The sequence below is a fragment of the Loxodonta africana genome, chromosome 25 (assembly GCF_030014295.1).
Source record: "Loxodonta africana isolate mLoxAfr1 chromosome 25, mLoxAfr1.hap2, whole genome shotgun sequence".
NCBI classification, from domain to species: Eukaryota; Metazoa; Chordata; class Mammalia; order Proboscidea; family Elephantidae; genus Loxodonta; species Loxodonta africana.
In genome coordinates, this window is record NC_087366.1 from 51545992 (window position 1) to 51564792 (window position 18801).

Here is an 18801-nt window from a genome sequence, read left to right on the forward strand (position 1 = left end):
AAATAACAGATAAAATGGCAAAATGTTAACATTTGTTAATTCTGGATAGTGGATGCAGAGGGCTTTATTTTATTAGTCTCTGCACTTCTCTGTAGGTCTGAAGTAAGAATGAAAGGAGTAGACAAGAGGCAGGATATAGTAAGGCAAAACTGGTTTGGAAGGGAAGGCAGGTGGCACAGGAGGGCTGGGGTCAAAGGGGCTTTTAAGCTAAGAGCTCAGAGGCGCTGCAGACTTCATGTGCTGAGGGGAAGGGGCAGAGGCTGAAGACACACAGAAGAAGGGATAAGTGATGGAGCAATGTCCCTGAAAAAGGTCCCCGTGTGGTGCAAATGGTTTGTGCTTGGCTACTAACCTAAAGGTTGGTGGTCTGAAACCACCCAGTGGTGCCACAGAAGAAAAGTCCTGGCAATCTGCTTCCATTAACATTACTGTCCAAAAAACCCTACAGAGCACTTCTACTCTCTAACACACAGGGTCACTGTCTTAGTCCTTTAGTGCTGCTGTAACAGAAATACAAGTAGATGGCTTTATCAAAAGAGAAATTTGTTTTCTCACAGTCTAGTAGGCTAGAAGTCCAAATTCAGGGTGTCAGCTCCAGGCAAAGGCTTTCTCTGTTGGCTCTGGAGGAAGGTCCTCGTCATCCATCTTCCCCTGGACTAGAAGCTTCTCTGCACAGGAAGCTCAGGTCCACACGACATGCTCTGCTCCCGGCACTGCTTTTTTGGTGGTATGAGGTTCCCAACTCTCTGCTTGCTTCCCCTTCTTTTTATCCTCTTGCAAGATAAAAGGCAATGCAGGCCACACCCCAGGGAACTCCCTGTACGTTGGATCAGGGATGTGACCTGAGCAAGGGTGTTACATCCCACCCTAATCCTCTTTAACCACAGGCAGAGGTTATGAACTATAACATACAGGAAAATCACAAAATGGAAGACAACCACACAACACTGGGAATCATGGCCTAATCAAGTTGACACATGTTTTGGGGGAACACAGTTCAATCCACGACAGTCATCATGAGTCGGAATCTACCCGTTGATGGCAACAGGCTTGGGTTTTTTGTTTTTAATGTTCCTAAAGAATGGGGAGGGGGGAATTAGCCTCAGATGGGAGGAGAGACTCCCTGCCTCTGAGTCTAGGAGGGAAGGAGAACTACATAAGGGTGAAATCAGGTCAGTTCAGAGAGGGGAGGAATATCGTCTCTGTGAGTTGGAGGCAAAGTCATCTGCTGAGGGGAGACAGTAGTGGGTCTTTGAGGAGCTTCGGGGGATACTGAGAGAAAAGCAGGTTTTAAGTAGTAATGTGGGAGGTGAAGGAACTCACCAAGATCACATCGATGCCTTATCAGGCTACACTGAGGACCTAGCTAAGGTCAAACCATGACTTCACTTTGGGCCCAGCAGCCCTCAGGAACCTGGGGTGAGACGGAGTCCTCAGAGACCCAGGGAGACACAGAACACAGCGGTTGAGAGCTGCGGTAAGAGTTGAGTGACAGATGATAAGGGGAGGAACTGGATCCTTGAGGGGTGACAGGCTGAGAAACAAAGGAAGAAGTTCAGTCAAAACGAGGGCCGAGAACAGGGCTACATAGTGCAGGAGTGAGAGATGGGGTCTCATGCTGGATAGGCAGGAGCAGGCACGGTCACCGGGCTGTGGGGCTGAAGGGCTAGAAATGGTCATTGGAGATGAGGTCAGGTAACCCATATCACCAGGGAGGAAGTGGCTGTGATTGAGGTGTCAACATCCCCAATGAATCCCCGGAGGAGTGGCCAACAGGGAGGCAGATGACAGTGACAAGAAAGGGTAGCAGGAGCGCCATCCCAAGCGCATGTGTACAGGAGTAGGAGGCTCCAGAGGAGCTTGTTTGCAGACTCGTCAGAAAGGTGACTAGCAGCATAAAAGAAGCCCAGGGAAGAAGGCACAAAGCAGTGTGGATACAAGGGAGGGAAAGAGGTCAGGCAGTCAAAGGGGCCCGGGATGGCTGCAGACAGACAAGTGAAGTCAACAGGCCTCAGGGTTCAGAACGGAGCTCTGTGGGCACTGCTTCAGGGCAGCACAGGCTGAAGCTCAAACTCCAACAAAGGCCTCCCAACATTCACTGCCTTTAATGTCTGTTCAGTGATCTGAAGTCAGGAAAAGTTGCTTTAATGTCTCTCTAACATCCAACCCCAATGAGGCCTTGGAACCTCACCCAGCAACTGAGGCTGAGGCCAGTGCCTTCTTGTTTTAGGTCATCTCTGAATTCTGCGTTCTTCTCTCCTCTCTCAAAACATGACTACGGTGAAAACACAAAGATGCTGTAAGCCTTCTCTTCCAGGGGTGGCTGTTGTTAACTGCTGTCCAGTCAGCTCCAACTCGTGGTAACTCCTACACCATCTTCACAGTCTTTGCTATGCTCGAGTCCATTGTTGGACCCCCTGTGTGTTCTGAGTGCCTTCCAGACAGGGGGGTTCATCTTCCAATGAGGACAGCATTCATCAGATAATACTCTGTTTTGATCCATAGAGTTTTCATTGGCTTATCTTCAGAAGTCGATCATCAGGCCTTTCCTTGCTAGTCAGTCTTAGTCTGGAAGGTTCACTGAAACCTGTCCACCCTGGGTGGCCCTGCTGGTATTTGAAATACCGGTGGCAAAACTTCCAGCATCATAGCAACACGTAAACCACCAGAGTATGACAAACTGGCAGACTGGTGGTGGCTTTCAGGGGTAGTTATGGAAAATCACCAGCCAGACCATCACCAACAAATCAGTGTAAGTGGGGGTAAGGCTGCAAAATCAACCCAGATGTCACAGCTCACAGGACGCGCTCTCTCCAGGCAGAGCCAGCACTTCTCCCCGAGCTGACCCTCTGCAGTATAACCAGCGCCACCAGCATCAAGACGGCTCCCGTACCCCATGGTAAACGCCAGTCTTCTTTTACAACTAGTTTCCAAGGTTTCAAATCGCCCGGGTACAGCGGCAAATGCAGGTACCCACCTGCCTGGGGTGCCAAAAACAAAACAAACAACCCCGTTGTGTCAAGTCGACTCTGACTCCTGGTAACCCCACATGTAACAGAGCACCCCCACGTGCTCCATAGGGTTCTCTCGGCTGCAGTCTTCACAGAAGCAGTCTACCTGGCCTGTCTTCCACGGTGCCGCTGGGTGGGTTCGAACCACCAACCACTAGGTTAACAGCCAACTGCATACTGCTTGCACCAACCAAACTCCTTCAGGGCCATGTGAAATTGCCAGAAGCCAAGTCAGAAATAAGTTACCAAGACAGCTAGAAATGTGCCAGGCCAGAAGGGAACAGGAATTCATTCCACGATTTCATTTCACTCCACATGCCAGGCACCGCACTAGGCTCTGGAGAAACAAGGGTGAATCAGAAAGGCCACTGTTCTCATAAAGGTCCCTTCCCTCAAGGTGCAGCGCAGTGGGGCGGTAGAGGGAGTGATGAGAGGGGAGGGAGAAGGGCTCAAGCTGCAGACATCACTTCACATCTGAACCTGCAATGCCAGAGGCCAAATAAATGGAAGAAGGAAACATGAAATATGGGCATGTGGGTGTCTACGGTGGAGACCAGGTGAGGCTTGGCTAAGAGCTCAGCACCCTCATCCCACCCCTAGACCAAGTAGGGTCTTGAAAAGACAAGCTCATGCCCACCCCAGGCAATCTTACCATTTCACATAAACGCATTTTTTCTGCAGATGGGTAATCCGAGAATCTGAGAAGTTTGCTCAGTTCCCAATGGCGGAGCCCAGGACAGGCTGGAACTGGCTGAGACGGTCAGCCAAAAAGACCCTTCACCTGGCAGAACTGCCTCTCAGTAAATACATATTCGTTATCCTGTTGGGTCCCTTCAAGCTGACAGCAAATGCCGCGGGAAAGCCACAAAAATGTCAAGATGTGATGACGCACTGAATCTTTCCAGTGGACACTGGGGATCACTTCATTTGTACATTGTCAAAAATCAGCATTTTCAAATGTTACTCTAGATAAACACTTTAAAAGCTCAAAACCTGAAAGAAATGGTGAGGAAACTTTGATCTCTTCAAAGAATGGTTTCACCTGTGTTTAGATAAATGAGACAGTCTGCAAACAGGCTAAGCCAAGCTGGAGTCGAGATGGCTTTTCCAAGTAAACATTGTTCATTTTATATTGGCTGGAAGCAGACATCCCTTCATATCTGAAACCTTTAGAACATTTTTTTTTCAGTGCCCATATGCAATTTTTTAAAATACACACATAGAGAGAGATTGAAAGAAGAGATTCCCACATCTTTTTCTAGATGATAAGATCAGCGATGACTTTTGTTCTCTTCATTATGCGTCCCTGTACTTTCAAATTTTTCAGCAATGAATCTGTACCATTTCAAAGCAGAAAAAGTAATTTTTTAAATAAAAGTGATTTTCCTCTTTTAAAAAATGATGTATAGTATGTTTGGAATCTTACTATTGTTGCTATTAACTCTAATCTGAGATTCCAGCCGCAAATTATCATATTTACAGAGAGAAAGGTGATCCTTTGGATAGAAACATTAGCCACTATTGTCAAAGTTAAACCACCCAAAGGCAGTGGCTACAGTTAGAAGAAAGGCAGGGCATAGGAGTCTCACAAATCCAGGTCAAATTCCAGCTCCAAAACATAATGGCTGTGCAACCTTGTTCAAGTTTCCTACCCTCTCTGATCTGCAGTTTCCTCACCTGTAAAATGTCAGTTGTGAGGACTAATGGGCTATCTGGGCATTAAGAGGCCAAGCGCCTAGAGACAAAGCCACAGAACAAACTCAGTGCATGTTCTAGCCATAACAAATGTACTGAAAGATGGTGTCTTACATAAAATAATCAGCTGTTTAAAACATGTTCATTTCAAAACAAATGCAAATATCTAATTGAATAGGATGCAAAATTCCATAGATTTCTCAAGTTAAAAAAAATATTTAAGACTTAAAAGAAACGTTGTGATTGTGGCTAGCCACTTTCATCCTTGCTTCCAGACCTCCAGTGGCAGGAAGGGGAAGGTAAACCAGTGGATGCACATTTGAGAAGGCCTCCGTAAAGCGCCCAGGACAGGGCTTGGCTCACCATAAACCAAGCCCAAACCCACTGCCGTTGAGTCAATTCCGACTCATAGCGACCCTACAGGACAGAGCAGAACTGCCCCATAGGGTTTCCAAGGAGCAGCTGGTGCATATGAACTGCCACCCTTCTGGTCAGCAGCCAAGCTCTTAGCCACAGCGCCACCATAGGCACTCAGTAAATAGCAGTTTCTATTATTACCCCTTAGTAAAAACCATTGAGTCAACTCTGACTCATGACGATCCTATGTCTGTCAGAGTAGAACAAAACCCCACAGGCTTTTCAGTGGCCAATTCTTCTGAAGTAGATCATCAGGGCCTTTCTTCCAAGGTCCCTCTGGGTAGACTGAAACCTCCAAACTTTCAGTTAGCAGCCAAGCGTGTTAACAATTTGCACCATCCAGAAATTCCTACCCCTAAGTAGACTGCTGCTGTTGTTGTTGTTAGGTGCTACTGAGTCAATTTTGATTGATAACGACCCTATAGGACAGAGTAGAACTGCTCTATAAGGTTTTCTAGGCTCTACAGGGGAGACTTGGTGGCATAGTGATTAAGTTCTACTGTCCTGCAGGGTAGTTACGAGTTGGAATCAACTTGATGATTTTTCTCCCACCAAGCAGCTGGTGGGTTTGAACCATCAACCTTTCAGTCAGCAGCTAAGCACTTACCTGTCGTGCCCCCAGGGCTCCTTCCTAAGTAAAAAAAAAAAAAAATTAAAGAAGAAAAACGGGCCACCATTATATCTTACAGCCAAGGCATTGCAATGACACAGTTTTTTAACTGCTGTACGTTGAAACCCTGGTGACGTAGTGGTTAAGTGCTATGGCTGCTGACCAAACGGCCGGCAGTTTGAATCTGCCAGGCGCTCCTTGGAAGCTCCATGGGGCAGTTCTACTCTGTCCTGTAGGGTCGCTGAGTCTGAATCGACTCCAGGGCACTGGGTTTGGTTTTTGGTTTGGATACATTGTTAAGTTACCAATTCATTGGGATGTCAATATATGCTAACCAATCAATATGGCTCACCAGACCAAGAAACACATAAGAAATTTAAGAAGATGGGCAGAAAGCAAAAGCATAGTCTAAGAAAGAACTAACACTCCTAAATCCTGGTTGAAATAATTACCACCATAACCAACAACCACACACACAGCGTGTGCACCGAAATCAGTGTGTTTCAGGTTCTGTTCAGCGGTAGGGTTTCGGGTTGTTCGGTGTGGAGAAAGGGAGAAGGAAATGAGTAGGAAAGGAAGCAGGGCTAAGACTTGGGAACTGTTACTACAATTTTAATTCAAAGAGCATAGAATTCTTTTATCATTAGAAACTGGAATTGTGCCATTCTCGCTAGGGATCTGGGCAGCACCTGACCCAGACTTGGGGTTTGACCCCATCCAGCTACCGTATGTAAGGGGGTGAGTGTTGGGAAACCAGACCAGAGCCCACCACGGGATCACCAAAATGCCTGGTTTTGATTTAAATATCTATTAGTCAACTAGCTGCACAAACCACCCACTTAACCTGTTCTTGCATCATTTATTACCTTCTCCCCGAGGGAGAGAAGAAAAGCACTCAGCTTGCTAATCAAAAGGTCAGTGGTTTTGAACCTGCCAGCGGCTCCGTGGGAGAGAAAGATGTGGTGGTCTGCTTCCATAAAGGTTACAGCCTTGGAAACCCTATGGGGCAGTTCTACTCTGTCCTCTAGGGTCGCTATGAGCCGGAACTGACTCAACCACAGTCGTCGGTTTGGTTTGGTTTGGTCTGGTTTGGTTTGGTTCGGTTTGGTCTGGTTTTGAGTGGGAGAAGGGTATTCTTTCTGATTACCTGCTCTGCTTCAGAGAGCTCAAGCCTGACTGAATTTGAGCTTCCTCTCTAGCACTTGTCCAACCCCCAGGCCAAGGCAAACACAGAAAGGAACAGCAAGGAGGTAGTTCTGAACGAAGGGGTAGTTATCCTTCCAGAATCCGCCAGGCGCTCCGTGGAAACTCTGTGGGGCAGTTCTACTCTGTCCTATAGGGTCGCTACGAGTCAGAATCGACTCGACTGCACTGGGTTTTTTGGGATCCTTCCAGAAGGCAAACGACTCCCAAAATCCAGCGAGGCAAAGAAAGCTCCCTTAAAACACTTCAGCCGAGGTTTTCTGCATGGCACGGGCACGCTCCATCTACGCCCGTTCCTGCTCTAAATCAGTTAAAGTTGCATTTTCCCTTAACAACTGTCAACAGCCTAAAGGCTCACTTCTCTCTCGAATTAAACCCTGCAATCCAGGACACAGGAAGGGAGAGGGCAGAATCCCTTTACTCCTAACTCCCAGGACTTTAGGTCAACTATGAAATTCCTTTGTCTGAATCCTTCTCTCCTACCCCCAGGGTCCTACATCTACCAAATCACAGATTTACACCATCTTGGAAAGAGGGGGAAGTCCAGAGGTCGTCCAGGTCAACTTTCTCACTGCAGAGATGGAGAAGTCCAGAAAGTGTCTTTCCTGAAGTTAATGGTCCCTGAGTGGCACAGATGGTTAAATTATCAACTACTAGCCTAAAAGTTGGTGATTCAAACCCACTCCCCCAGGCACCTCAGAAGAAAGGCCTGGTGATTTGCTTCCAAAAGGTCACAGCCTTGAAAACCCTATGGAGAAGTTCTACTCTTACACACTCGGGGTCACCATGAGTTGGAATCCACTCAAGGGCAACTAACAACAACAAACTAACGACAACGACAACACGGTTAGAAGCACTCTTGCTCCTGGGTCTCCCTCTCCCTGTCGGAAAGCCTTGTAGCAGGGCTGGCTCTAGCTGAACTTCTCAGCTACTTGGTTCTATTTTAAGATAAACCCTCTAGAAACTACTTGCACAAAACACCAGCATCTCACCCACCCTGCAATTCTCCCTGGGTGTTCATCTGGGTGGTCCTTTCCCAGGGCAGTGTGTGTGCTAAGGCTCACTGGAACCATGCCTTGAGGGATTCCATTCAGGGTCCTTCCCTGGCACCAGCGCTTGCTGGGCAGGGAAGGCTGTTACCGGAGGAGGCTATGCACTGTGATGCTCCTTCCAAACCCTTGACCTTGGCTGTTCTTCCCAACCACCTTCTGATGGTGAGGATGGGGAGTTTATACAACCTCAGAGGATGAAGCCCTGAGAGTTCGATTCACTTGCCAAATGCCACGATCTTTAGAAGTCAGGGTTCCTCAGTCCTGCTCTCTGCCTCCCTTCACAGTTATTCTCCTTTTCAGAAGCTTTTTGTCCCTAATTCCCACACCACGTGGCCCACCCCTCTCCCAATCCTGCAGAATTGGAACCCACGGCTGCCCTCAACCTGGGCCATCTTTTGCCATGCAGTCCCCACTGAAGGGCGGCAGGAAAGCTTGTGCCCGGCCCAGGCTACTGGGGAATGCGGCAGGAAGCAGGTCTGCCACCGGGAGGGAGACTTCAGGGGTGGCATGGTTAGGACCCCAGGAGGATGAAGGAGGAAACTATCCTCGCTCTCATGGACTCTCTCTGTGTGCCTCTTTCTGGGCATCCTTCCTCCACATCCTTATTTCTCTGGCTCATTCCCCAACCTTCCTCTCCTCGATTTTCTCTCCCCCTCGCCTTTCTGCCGCCTTCCATTTCCACCCCCATCACCTAGTTTACCACCTCCACCCGGGTCCCAGCCTCTTCCTGCTTCCTCTTACAAGGCGCTCCCGTAGTGTTTCCACTTTGTCTCCAATTATGTCTAAATACAACCCACCACAGATGCTGACATTTTAAATGTTTAGTTGTTATAGTTACTTGACTAATTGCCCGGCCCGACGGTGGCGCAGCAGAGGAGGGGGCGGGGAAGTCTGGGGGTAGATGGAGTTGTAGCCGCCACTTCTGGGGGCCCAGGACGCTCAGCCAGGCCTGGGTGAGGGCGCCCTGCCCCGGAAACAACGGTCTCTCCGGCCTCTCAGCCAGCACCTCAGGGCACCGAAGGCGCGCTGGCGCAGCCCGGCCTTGGGATCCCGTGGACTGTCTCCTGCCCCGCGACAAATGAGTGGGAGCGGGTCTAACCTACCGGGGCGCGGCGGTTAACCTCCTAGTCCGCCCACACTGGAGGAAGAGGGGAAATGGGGTGATTTTAGAAAACTTGGGGGAGGCGATTGAGAGGGGCGCGTTTGGGGTGAAAGGAAAGAGTTAGAAACCGCTACCGGTTACTCACGTGCCAGATGGCGAAGAAAATGAGCGCAGCGCACAGCACCAACGACAGCATGTAGCAGAAAGCAGCGAAAGTGAAGGCCATGGCCGGCGGCCCGGGGGCTGCCTGCACCCCTACTCCCACTTCACGCTAAGAGCCCGCAGAAGGCCAGCGCCCCCCTCTAGGCCCGCGCTCCCTCAAAGGCGGCAGGAAGGAGCCAAGTCTGCACCCTCCCCTCGAGGCCAGTGGCTAGAAGGAGGCACGCCAAGCAGAGAGTCGAGGGTCAGCGAAGAGGAGCAGGATTCCCGCAGACTCCGGTCACTCCGGACGCCCGCCCGGCCGCAAAGACAGGGGTAGGTGCGTCGGGTGTCGTTGGCGGGAACTGTCCCCAAATCGAAGAAGAAATCAAATCGGCAGAGAAGTCCTGCAGATTAGTGCCAACATGCGAGCCCCTCGAGGCAAGGACGGAGAGGGGTGCGAGGACTCCACGGAAGACCTAATGAGGTGCTCCTGGCCCCCCACACCTCCCCGGGAGAAAGGCAGTTGGAATCCCAGAGAAGAGCCCACAGCTTTCCGCGCTGAAGCCGGAGAGGAGAGGCATGAGCGCTGCTCAGGACCCCGCGCGCCACCAGGGCGCAAACATAGAACGTCCCGCAAGATACCCAGGCGGACTCCGAGCTCCTTCCGAATTCCAAAGCCGGCAGCGGCTCTCTCCCGGGAGAACAGGTCTTCCAGGTAGCCAGGAGGAGAGACGCGAAGCGCTTCTCCCCCTAGTCCTGCGCCCCAGACGCGGCTCCCAGCGCGGCTGTGCGCTCCGAGGCACACCGGCGCCGGCCCCAACCGCAGCCTCGGCCCGTCGGCCTCGGTTATCCAAGTTCCGTACACACTGGGGTCGAACCGGGCGAGGACGGGCTGCAGCCCAGCGGCCCTGCGCCCACCTCGGCGACCGTAGCGGCGGCTGTCAGGCCAAGTGCAGCTCGCGGCGGAGCTCGCTCCACCTGCTGCTGCCGCCGCCGCCTCTGCCGCTGCGAGAACTGAAACGGCGCGTCCCGGGATCTCCTCCCTCTCGGCACCCCACCCTCGGCTCGGGTTCCGCCGAGCACGCCCTCCCGGGCGGGCGGAGACTGCGGCGGCGGGGGATGGGGCGAGGTGGGTGGCGAAGCGCCACTGGGCGCTCCGTCGCCGCCGCCGCTGCAGTTGTGCGCGCCACCCTCTCCGACGAAACTTGAGGCCAGCAGCGCAGGCGGGGGCCGGGCGGACGCGGAGGTGGGGATGAGGTGTGGCGGGGTGGGGAGGAGCAGGGACTCTTTAAACACGTGCGTCTGGAGGAGGTGGGGAGCTGCGGAAGGGTATGGTGTGTGCCTCGCGCCTAAACGCGGCGGCTGCTCCTGCCGGCTGTCTCTGTTTCGTCTGTGGGAAGTGGAGGTGGGGGACTCGTTTCGTGTTGGGTGGCGGTGACAGGACAAGCCCTTGGACCCCAGGAGAGCGCAGGTGGATTTTGCCAAACGGTAGCAGCTTTAATGCTCTGGGCTGCATCTGTAGCGCTGCTTCCAGTTTCTGCAGAATTCGCCTTACCGTTGTTCCCTCATCTCCCCGGCTGACCTTGGGACTGGGGAAACGCGGACTTGGTGGACTACTCTGGACTGGAGAGGCAGCAACAATGGCTGGCTGTTATTGGTGCCGGTCTAGTGGAACTGTCAAGAGCATGAACTCTGGGAGTCGGACCCCTTTGGAGCTGCAAGTTCCGTAACCTCTTTAAATCTGGTTTTCCTTGTCTGAAAAATAGAAAAGTAGTACCAACCTCATAAAAGATTAAAAGGGATTGTGAGTAAAGAGCCTCGCGCACATAACCTGGCACTCGGTACACATTCAATAAGTAGTTGTTGTTAGGTACCATCGAGTCGGTTCCGACCCACATCAACCCTATGTCCAACGGAAGGAAATACTACCTGGTTCTGCGCCATCCTCGCAATTGTTATGTTTGAGCGCATTGCTGCAGCCACTGTGTCAAACCATCTCCCTGAGGGTCTTCTTTCTCTTCGCTGAGCCTCTACTAAGCATGATGTCCTTCTCCAGGGACTGGTCCTTCCTGATGCCATGTCCAAAGTATGTGAGACTAGTCTCCCCATCCTTACTTCTAAGGAGCATTCTGGCTGTACTTCTTCCAAGACAGATTCGTTCCTTCTTCTGGCAGTCCGTGATATATTCAATATTCTTCACCAACACAATTCAAAGGTGTCAGTTTTTCTTCCGTCTTCCTTACTCATTGTCCAGCTTTCGCATGCATATGAAAAAAAAAAATTTTTTTTTAATGAGGCTACTGAAAATACAGTGGCTTGGGTCAAGTGTACCTTTGTCCTTAAAGTGACGTCTTTGCTTTTTAACTCTTGAAAGAGGCCTTTTGCAGCAGCATTCAGTAAATGGTAGGTGTCCCTTGCCCCAGTGGCCTACCATGTTGGAAATGTACCGACCGTGCTTACTTTGTAAGGGATTTCTGATAAAGCTGTTGAAAGAGGCTTCAGATAGTCATTCCAGACAAAATCTGGGTTACAGTTAAATCAGCAAATCCAAAAAGCAAAGAGAAGTACCCCGAAAGATGATTCGCAGCTCTGGGTAGAAGACTAGAACCACGTCATGGTTTGGAGCGATTCTCAGAGCACCTGGTACCTTGCACAGGTGGACACTGGAGAAATAGTTGATTGATTCTAACTCTGGTTTGCTAGCTATCCTGTTCACTGCTGTGATTCCAATGGTTTCAGACCTGATAGGGAAGAATTACAAAGACAACCCAACAGCAGGGTGAAGAAATTTACTAAGAGTCATTCAACTAACTAGCAACAGGACTAGAATTAAGTCTGCAGATTGCTAATCCAGGGCTCTCTCCACTACACATAATATTACTGCACCTGTCTGGTCACAGTTCTGGTGTGGAAACTAGATGCTGTTCAGTGGGACCCGGGGAAACTGGAGCCAGTCCAGAAGCTATTGACCAGATGGTCAACAGATCAGCATTCATTTATTGTCTGGGTCAGGACCAGCTACATACTTTGCAGAGCTAAGTGCAAAATGAAAATGCAGAATTTCTTACTAAAAAAATGTTAAGCATTTTAAGACAGCAACAGCAGAGCCTTAAGCCAAGTGTGTGCCCCTTCTGAGATGGGGCCTTGTACAACTCTAGAGGTTGAATACCCATGAAGCCCACCCTGCTCTGGGTTACTGCCCTTATCACTTTCTCTTTTACATAAGCATTTCTTCCAATATAAATTCTCAGTAGCCAAATTTTGGAAAATACAGAAATGAAAAAAAGAGATGAAACAAACACGTTGGTTTTGCCACTTTAAGACGACACCCTACAATAGTGATATATTTCTTTCTGGCTTTGTTTTCCACTTTTTATTTTGTATAGATTGTTCTTTTAATTGTTGTAACTGTACTGTGTAAAATTTTTTAACACCAAAACAATAAGATAATATCAAAGGAAAATTTGATAATTCAAGTTTTTCGAGTCCCTTTGGGCCTGATCTATTGTCTTTTGTTTCTGCTGGTTCTTGCGGTTCTTGCTTATGGAGTCCTATCGCCTCATGTGTCTAGTAATTTTTTATTGTATGCCAAACATTGTTTTGAAAGTATTAGCAGAAATTGGAGGCCTAAGATATATTTCTCCAAGGAGTATTTTTCAAGTTCTTTTGTCAAGTTTCTGGGGAAACTGGCACTCCAGAATTACCTTAATCCAAATTCAGGGTTTGAGATTTTCTCAGCTAACCAGATGACTTAGTCCGTGTAAGGGCTGGTTTATTTCCAAATCTCCCTTATTCATATGGATCAGTCCTTTTGGATCCCAGGCCAAATCAAGTGGCTTATTGAGTCCTCAGCCTTGGTGGTTCTTGACTCTAACTTTTGCCCCCAGCCTGACAAAACACTGAAAGCACAGCTCAGTCTTTTAGCCACCTCTTCCAGATTAGCAAATGCCCCTAAGGCAAAATTGGCCCCAAGTGCTAAACTGACCTCTATTAATTCCCAGCTACTCCCAGAAGTTGGTGCTGGTAATACCCTACTCTCCTGTCAGGTCTTCGATGCTTTCAAGAAGATGTTTTTATATTTCATTTAGTTTTTGAAGTTGTGTTCAGTGGGAAGGTTGGCCTGAATTATCTAGCCCTGCATTACCAGAATCAGGAGTCTCCATAGCAAAAGAAAATTTCGAACAAGAAGAATTTTAATCTATTATCCCACCAACCTGACTTTTAAGTTTCTACCCGTATGAAGACTCTGTTTTTCTTGCCCTTTCCCCAGTCCTACTTTGCCTTGCTTTATTAGTCACAAAACAATATCTCAGTGAAGGTGACTTCAGTGATAGAATTTAAGGAACTAAGAGCCCCAGGCAGCTACTGTATATTGATTCAACAGATTTTCTTTAGTGCCCATATGTACTGGGCAATGTGGGGGATCCACAAGGTTCCCAAACTAATTGGTGAAGTAGTAAGTAACTCCTTCACAAACCAATTAACTAGTTAACCAGTTCCGACTCACAGAGATTTTATGTGTGTCAGAGTGCAACTGTGTTCCACAGAGTTATCAATGACTGTGATCTCTCAGAAATAGATCACCAGGCCTTTCTTCCAAGGTGCCTCTGGGTAGACTTGAACCTCCATCTTTTCAGTTAGCAGCCAAGCACATTAGCCATTTGTACCACCGGAGAACTCCAACTCCTCCACAGGCAGTGTTTAAAAAAAAAAAAAAAAAGCGCCTGTATACAATAAAGGCAAAGGAGAAAATGATTGGGAATGGATGTTGACTTACCAACCTTCCTTATTTCCTCTACTGTAAACATTGAGAAGTCAATTACCATTTTTCACTTTTGTTTGTTTTCCTAGCCACCATGCAGCCAGGAGTGACCATGTGACACAATCTGGACCCATGAGATATAGATTTCTTTGTCCCTGGAATGCAGACCTGATACCTGGAGGTACAGCAGTCATCTTGTGACCATGAGGAGGAAATCAATACATTAAAATGGAAAAGCTAAGAAGATAAAAGGAGCCAAGGACACTGATAACACCCTACCAGTCCTGAATTTCCTATTCCCTGACTTCATGTTTCATTAGACAATAAAAGTTCTCAGTTTTCTAAGCCATGGAAGGCAGGTCTTCTGTTATTTGCAGGTGGTTTGTTGTTTTTCATCTGACAGGAGGTGAGGGTAATCAGTTTAGGGCTGGTGTAGGAGCTCTGTGACACTGTAAAAGTGGCTTGGGGCAGTATGTGACCTCCTCCAACCCCGCAGGGGAAAGATCAACAGCACAAGGCTGACTCCTATGTGGTGAAGGCCAAACAAGCCTCCCCTCTCCACCATCTGTACTAATTCTGACACCAACCTTCACTCACATAGCACTCTCTATACTGGGTTCGATAATTCATTGCAATGGCCACACAGAACTCACAGGCCATACTCACAATTACGGGGTTTATTAGGGATGTAACCGTTACAACTCAGACTCAGGAACACTCAAGATACAGCTCTTCCATCAGGATAGCCTCTTCCCAGCTGTGCTTGCAGGCACACCTCTCCCTGACCCTCAGTTGCTGCCTAAAGGCACTCAGCTTTCTCTGTCCACTATCTCCTGCTGCCAGGTCTCTGCTGCTGGGTCTCTCCTGCTGGTCTCTCCTTCCTTGGTGGTGGTGGGCTCCTCCTCTCTGCTCTGGAATTGGCTTCTTTTTAAGGCACAACTGACCAATCCCCTTGGTAGGTCACAATTACCCTATGACACAATCATGCCCAATCACCTGGGTGAGAGTTACAAGACCATGGCCAGAAAGGCCACACACAAAAGTAATTAATCGTACTGCAGACACCATCAATGTCCCAGGCTCCTTGTATCTTCCTGCCTTCCCATCCTTAGCATCAGGACTTGGTCCTCATGGTCACAAGAAGGCTTCTGCATCTCCAGGCATCACGTCCAAATTACAGGCAGGAAGAAAGAAAAGAGCCAGAAGGTTTTAGCGCATGAAGTCTTATCTTTTTGGAAGAGGTAAGGAATCCCTCCCAGGGATCTCCTACATCTCACTGGCCAGAACTCTTGATGCTTGTCTACCTCTACCTAGTTACAAGTGAATCTAGGAAGGTGGGTCTTTTTTCTTTCCAGCCTTTATAAAACAGGAAGGCAAAAGAAAAGGGATTTTGAGTGTCTTCTGAATAGCTAGTCCATTTCTGCCAAACTGCTGTAGCCGAGTTTTCTGTTACCTGCAGCCTGACGCAATTTCCAGGTGCCATAAGTGGTGGTAGCAACAGTGTATGAGAAAAGGGACAGAGGCCGTGGGGTAGTGTGCTCAGGGGAGGGTTCATAGGAAGGGTGGCACCTTTAGGCAAAGTTCATCAAACTCTTTCTCTGCTCTTAAGAAAGTCTGATTGTTCTATGTTTTCCTGACACATTCTTAACTTATTCCAGCCAACTCCTAAATTTACATACATAGGTTAGTTTTGGCTTTCTGCGTTTTTCTGTCTTATTTATACTGACACCTCAGTTTATTGAAGGTGAAGCCAATAAAGCGTCCCTACATCAATCACTAAAGACTTGATAAATCATGAAGCTTCTTCCAACCTTATCCACTTCTGCCCTCCCCTTGCTCTCCCCCCAGCCATAGCAGAGAAATGGTCAAAGCCTAAAGGGACGTGTCTTTGAATTCAAGGGGAACTTAGTCAGTGGGCTGTGAGCCTCCTTCCAGCCCATCACCAGTCCATTCTGCCCACGGGAAAATCTGACCACACACTTCATTTAACACAGAATTCAAGATTGTCTCCTGACATTTCCTGCATGATGAACTCTGGGAGTCTCTCAGTGCCTGGTGTAGTAGATTCAGTTACTCTCTTTCTGCTTCCCAGTCAAGCCATGTCAGAAGCCCAGGAGGCATTCCCATCCTCCACCTTAAACCCAGCTCCCCAGTTTCTCTCCTGGCTGCCATCCAAACGCCCCCCTCAAATCCCAACCAGAGACTCCACCATGGCTAAACCAACTTCCTGAGGCTCTTTTTCTCTCTCTTGGATGGGTTTGGATGTCCTGAGGATTTGGGGCTTTTTTAATGACTTTTTACTATGAAATTTTCAAATACAGAGAAGGGAGTACAGTGAACATTCATTTGCCCATCACCTAGGCTCTACAACTGTTACCATTTTGCCATATGTGTGTCCTGATTGTTGTCTCAGAATTGCCCGTTACAGCTGGTTTATTCAAACTAGGATCTAAAGATTTTTCCTTTACCCCCAATATACTTTAAACCTCTTCTTGTGTATAATTTTTTCAACAACAATTAAAAAAAAAAAAAAGTTTAGTGCCTGTTGCTGCCCAGCTCAGCACTAAGCACAGCAGCTTTTTCCGCGGGTGGTCCGTGTTGGTTGCTCTGGGTGCACTCATGTATCTGCCGGTGTTGTCCGGCCTGGGATGGTTCTGTCTAGCTTGTTTGGCACACATACACACGTGGAGACACTATGAATTGCAGACTTGCATGTGCTGGACTCTTCAGAGTGTTAAAAAGCAAAGATGTCACTTCAAGGTCTGCTGTGAATTGAGCTGTGTCCCTCAAAAATGTGTATCAACTTGGCTAGGCCACAATTCCCAGTATTGTGTGGTTATCCACCATTTTGTCACCTAATGTGATTTTCCTATGGGTTGTAAATCCTAATCTCTGCCTGTGGTTCATGAGACTAGATTAATGTGATTTTCCTATGGGTTGTAAATCCTAATCTCTGCCTGTGGTTCATGAGACTAGATTAGGTTATGTTAAAGAGGTTTAGGGTGGGATGTAACACTCTTACTGAGGTCACATCCCTGATCTAACGGGAGTTTCCCTGGGGTGTGGCCTGCATCACTTTTTATTTCACAAGAGATAAACGGAGAGAGATGCAAGCAGAGAGGAGGGACCTCCTACCACCAAGAAAGAAGAGCTGGGAGCAGAGTGTGTCCTTTAAACCCAGGATCCTGCGCTGAGAAGCTAATGGTCCAGGGGAAGATTTATGACAAGGACCTTCCTCCAGAACCAACAGAAAAAGCCTTTCCCAGGAGGTGGCACCCTGAATTTGGACTTCTAGCCTCCTAGACTGTGAGAGAATAGATTTCTGTTTGTTAAAGCCATCCACTTGTGGTACTTTTTGTTAGAGCAGCTCTAGGTAACTAAGACAAGGACTAAGGTGCACCTGATCCAAGCCATGATATTTTCAATTGCCTCATAGCATGTGAAAGCTGGAAAACGAATAAGGAAGACTGAAGAAAAATGGATGCCTTTGAATTATGATGTTGGTGAAGAATACTGAATATACCATGGACTGCTGGAAAATGAACAAATCTGTTTTGGAAGAAAAACAGCCAGAATGCTCCTTAGAAGCAAGGATGGGGAGACTTCATCTCATGTACTTTGGACATGTTATCAGGAGGGACCAGTCCCTGGAGAAGGACATCATGCTTGGTAAAGTAGAGAGTCGGCGAAGATCCTCAATGAGATGGATTGACACAGTGGCTGAAAAAATGGGCTCAAAGACAGCAACGATTGAGAGCATGGCACAGGACCAGGCAGTGTTCTGTTCTGTTGTAGTGGGGTCGCTCTGAGTTGGAACTGACTCCATGGCGACTAACAACTACAACAACATGTGCGGGAAAAATCACCTCTTTATTTTCTTTTAAATAACTCTGAGTCCCCTGCCTGACTGGCAGGAAATGCAGTATCAGCCTTCACTGGGGCTGTCCTCAAGGTTTGGGCAAAAGTTCTGGGGGAGGACTTCCACGGCTCAAAGCACCAAGCAGCTGCTCTGCCATCGGCCATGACCCCACACTGGGTCCTGCGGAGAGAGCTCAGCATGACAACTCCTTCATCCTTGTACCCTGGCCTTCTGCTGCCTCTGAGCCATCTTGCTCCAGCCTCCCTGGGCCTGTGCAGCCATTTCTCTGAGGTCTTGCCTCCTCCTAGAGTCCCTGGTACAGGGCAACGTATGGGTCACCTCTCCTCCAGGCCCCCGACCTCAGCCTTTTTCCATTCTGCCTCAAATTGCTTCCTGCTCCCTCTTGCAGTTATCAAAGTCATTCTCTCTCTCTTCCCCCATCCCTCTCCCTCAGGGACATCTCCCAGAATCTCTTCAAAAAGCTCAATCTTTCCTAAAATTGGAAAAAATCCTCAACTTCACGGATCCTCTGCTGTTCACCTTGCAATTTCTTCGGCCGATAATCGTGGGTGTAATTGCAGTGCTTGTTATAATATTGAAACACTTATTGTTCTGACTGGCAAATAGTAAAATGGTTATTGCGGTCAACTGTAAAATTAATTAGTAATTCATTCTAAATTAAACTCATTCATTCAGGCTAACTGTCCTAGCGTGTCAAACAAGGATCGTTGATAAGCAGGCCTCCTATATGCTTGTTTGTCACAAAGCACATGGTGCTACTTAGCTCACAGCTCATCACTGGCCTGGAATCCTATGGTTGGTTACCACCGATTCTAAATCGTTGTTACTTTAGTTGTAGCATTTGTGCACTGTAATTCTTGGGTAAGTTGTAAAGGCAGTGTTTTCATATTTATAAATTGAAGAATTTATAAATAAAATATTAAAAATG

The 18801-nt window shown here is 48.2% G+C and overlaps 1 protein-coding gene across 2 annotated transcripts in view; it reads right to left on the bottom strand.

Annotated features, from left to right (window-relative positions):
* The window catches only part of CNIH3 (cornichon family AMPA receptor auxiliary protein 3), a 151450-nt gene extending 142134 nt beyond the window's left edge, over positions 1 to 9316 (bottom strand). For both annotated transcript variants that reach the window (XM_023549359.2, XM_003410937.3), the window contains exon 1: positions 9236 to 9316. In XM_023549359.2, coding sequence (XP_023405127.1) covers positions 9236 to 9316 — 81 coding nt within the window. The remainder of the gene's footprint in view (positions 1 to 9235) is intronic.
* Between the last annotated feature and the right edge of the window lie 9485 nt (positions 9317 to 18801).